The sequence below is a fragment of the Perkinsus marinus genome, assembly GCF_000006405.1.
Source record: "Perkinsus marinus ATCC 50983 genomic scaffold scf_1104296977508, whole genome shotgun sequence".
Taxonomy (NCBI): Eukaryota; Perkinsozoa; order Perkinsida; family Perkinsidae; genus Perkinsus; species Perkinsus marinus.
This window is the reverse complement of record NW_003200164.1, coordinates 1-2,874: the sequence shown is the minus strand read 5'-3', so window position 1 is coordinate 2,874 and position 2,874 is coordinate 1. Positions and strand designations below refer to the sequence as shown.

General features: G+C 39.7%; 1 protein-coding gene across 1 annotated transcript; it reads left to right on the top strand.

Moving 5' to 3' along the window:
- Positions 1-219: 219 nt before the first annotated feature.
- Positions 220-1,842, top strand: Pmar_PMAR015787 (serine/threonine protein kinase, putative; the record flags this gene model as incomplete). The annotated part of the gene is made up of 3 exons (XM_002764416.1): positions 220-231; positions 517-621; positions 1,764-1,842. Coding segments are annotated over 3 exons (196 nt in total), but the record flags the coding sequence as incomplete, so codon positions are not given.
- Between the last annotated feature and the right edge of the window lie 1,032 nt (positions 1,843-2,874).

The window sequence follows — 2,874 nt, the reverse complement described above, 5'->3', positions numbered from 1 at the left end:
AGTGAGTATTATATTCGGAAAATATATATCTGGTCTTTTAAGTGTAAACTCAACTGTTTGCTGCTCGGAAACTTCATTCGGGGTTGTGGTAGCAGCATCGTGCGCAGTGTGTCGATGGAGGCTCCATTTTCGTTGAACTTGGAAAAATACAATGCAATTTCACCAGTGATATGGAAAACACTAGTGATATATATACTCAGCCGTTTTTCAACGAGTATTATGTCACTCCACGTAAAACGGGTGAAACTCCATTGTGTGATATAGTGTCATCATTCAGGGGTATGTATGATTTTCTCTGTTTTTTGAGCGGTCATTTAGTAAATCACAAGAGTGGGCTCAGTCTTGTGCACTTTCGAGACTTTCGCGTACTATCAGGTTTCTTGCCTTCCAGAAACCTATAATGTTTTCGGGGGGAAAGTTGTTTTTAATTTTTGTAGGAACGCATTCTTCCATGTATACGTCATCACATTAGGAAGGTTTTCCCAGTGATTTCAAACCCTGTGGATACCTGCTCAGATACCATCAACGCTGACTCGTATTGGTATTATCCGAGATGCATCATCAGCATTAGAGTTTATGCATAGTGAAGGCTACGTACATAGGGATGTTAAACCTGCTAATGTAATGCTAGTGGTCGTAAGTTGTGTGAAGTGCTTCGACAACATATGTTCATTGGAGTTTCACAGGCGGCCGTGATATGAGAAACACTGGAGTATCACAACCCGTTTTACGTGAACTGGCGTAAAACTCCGTGAAAAACGCGATATTCACACTACGCAGTAGTCGTGAAATATGTTTTTCACTGGCGTTTTTCATATCACTAGGGTGGAACTCCACTACACCTTTTCAATGTCAAACTCAGCAACTGGAAAGACAAATTTGAGGAGAGAAGTTTGATTTTTGACGAGTGACGACGAAGACTTTTTCACGAAATGAAACTTGCGTTTCCGAATTCATAAATTTCATTTACGAATTTGAGCTTTCACTTTCGACTGGTCTACGAAAATCGAATTTTCATTTCGAATTTGAACTTTCATTTCGTGAACTTTGTAATTTGTCCTTTCACTTGTTGATCTTGAGATTGGAAATGTGTAGTGAAGAACATATTTCACGACTACTGCATAGTGCGCATATCGCGTTTTTCACCGAGTTTTACTCTACTTCGCGTAAAACGGGTGGTGAAACTCCGTTGTTGTTGCCTATGTCGCTGAGATGGAATAGCATTTTCTATATATGGATTTATATTCAGCGCGAATTTATGTGTTTTATGAATAACTCAGCTCGTGGTTGAGAAGAGATATTTTTTTACATTGTTTCGAGTCGTCGTTGTGCGAGACGGTTCATGTATGTGGTTTATAGAGTGAGATTCACATTGTTGATATTGAAGGCTTGTATCTCTTATGAAGAGGCTGCGCCTCGGGATGCAGTAGTTGGTGTCGGGCAGTGTTGGAGGAATATATGTTCGTTTTTCCGTTATAGGAGTTTACGTAAGAATTCGGGTAGAAGTGTACAGAAATCAAGGAGAAATTCGTGCAGGATTTTCATATTGTCATCAACACATGTAGTTAATCATGTGTGTATTTTCGCGTATTCGTTTGGGGGAATATATGCTCGCTTTCCTCAGCTGAGCTCAGGAGTTTCCTATGTTTTCCTACGAAACCAATAAGGACTTGCCCGAAAATTTCTCTTTTATAATTTTCATATTGTCATCAACACATGTAGTTGACCATGTGTGTATTCCCCCCACACACGGGTCATATCAGGTTCTTCTATCACATTCTTACATTGCTAAACTGTGCGACTTTGGCGGTTGCTTTACCGTTGAAGAACTGCAAAGTGGAAGTGCCACTGCTGCTTGTGCTACTGCTGAGTAAGGGGAACTGCCGGGGTCTTGCTGTTAATAATATCGTTTTATATATGTTTGCATGATAGTAGGAATAGATATATTGGAGTTTCATCACCCTAGTGATATGAAGAACACTAGTGAAGAAATATTGCACGACTACTGCAATGCAGTTTTTTTCACTGAGTTTCACGCCACTTCACGTAAAACGGGTGAAACTCCATTATTAGTATGAAACAGATTAATAGGGGAATTATGATGGAGTTTCACCCTAGTGATATGAAAAACATTACTGAAAAGTATATTTCACGACTACTGCATAGCGCGAATATCGCGTTTTTCACCGAGTTTTACGCCACGTAAAACGGGCTGTTGTGAAACTCCTATATAACTAATATTATCTTTCTATCAATAAACACGTATTGTAAAACGTGTATGGTGTACAATAATAGTTATAATATCTAGTCATTAACCTCGAGAGTTATTATTTAGTTTATAACAGTAACAGTATATAACATCGAATTCTCTGCCGTGTAACACACTATCTACCGATTCATACTGCGGGCTCAGACAGCAGTGACTGAGCCCACAGCTATACCTCTATACTGGCTATTACTCGCCTTGTCGTAGGGGTGATGGGCAAAAAGAAGTATATAACAGTACTTCTATAATATACACTTTTATGAAACACATGAAGTGTAAAGTGGTGATGTTGACCTCAGATACGCATGCCCAACGCATCCATCATGTCTGCAGTGTAGCTGTGATATATTCTCATTGGGGTTGGTGATAGTACAAGTTGTTCATCTCATTGATATCTATACGGCGACTTCGAGGCGTGGTTTGGCGTTGCCGTCGAATATTCATCTGGAGGATATGATCAAGATTGCAGATCTTTGTGTAGGTCTGGCTAGTTATGTGAAAAAAAGCAGTGTTGCAGTATGAATATATGTTCGCTTTCCTCAGCAGCTGAGCTCACGAGTTCCTATACAGTGTTGGAGTATGAATATATGTTCGCTTTCCTCAGCTGC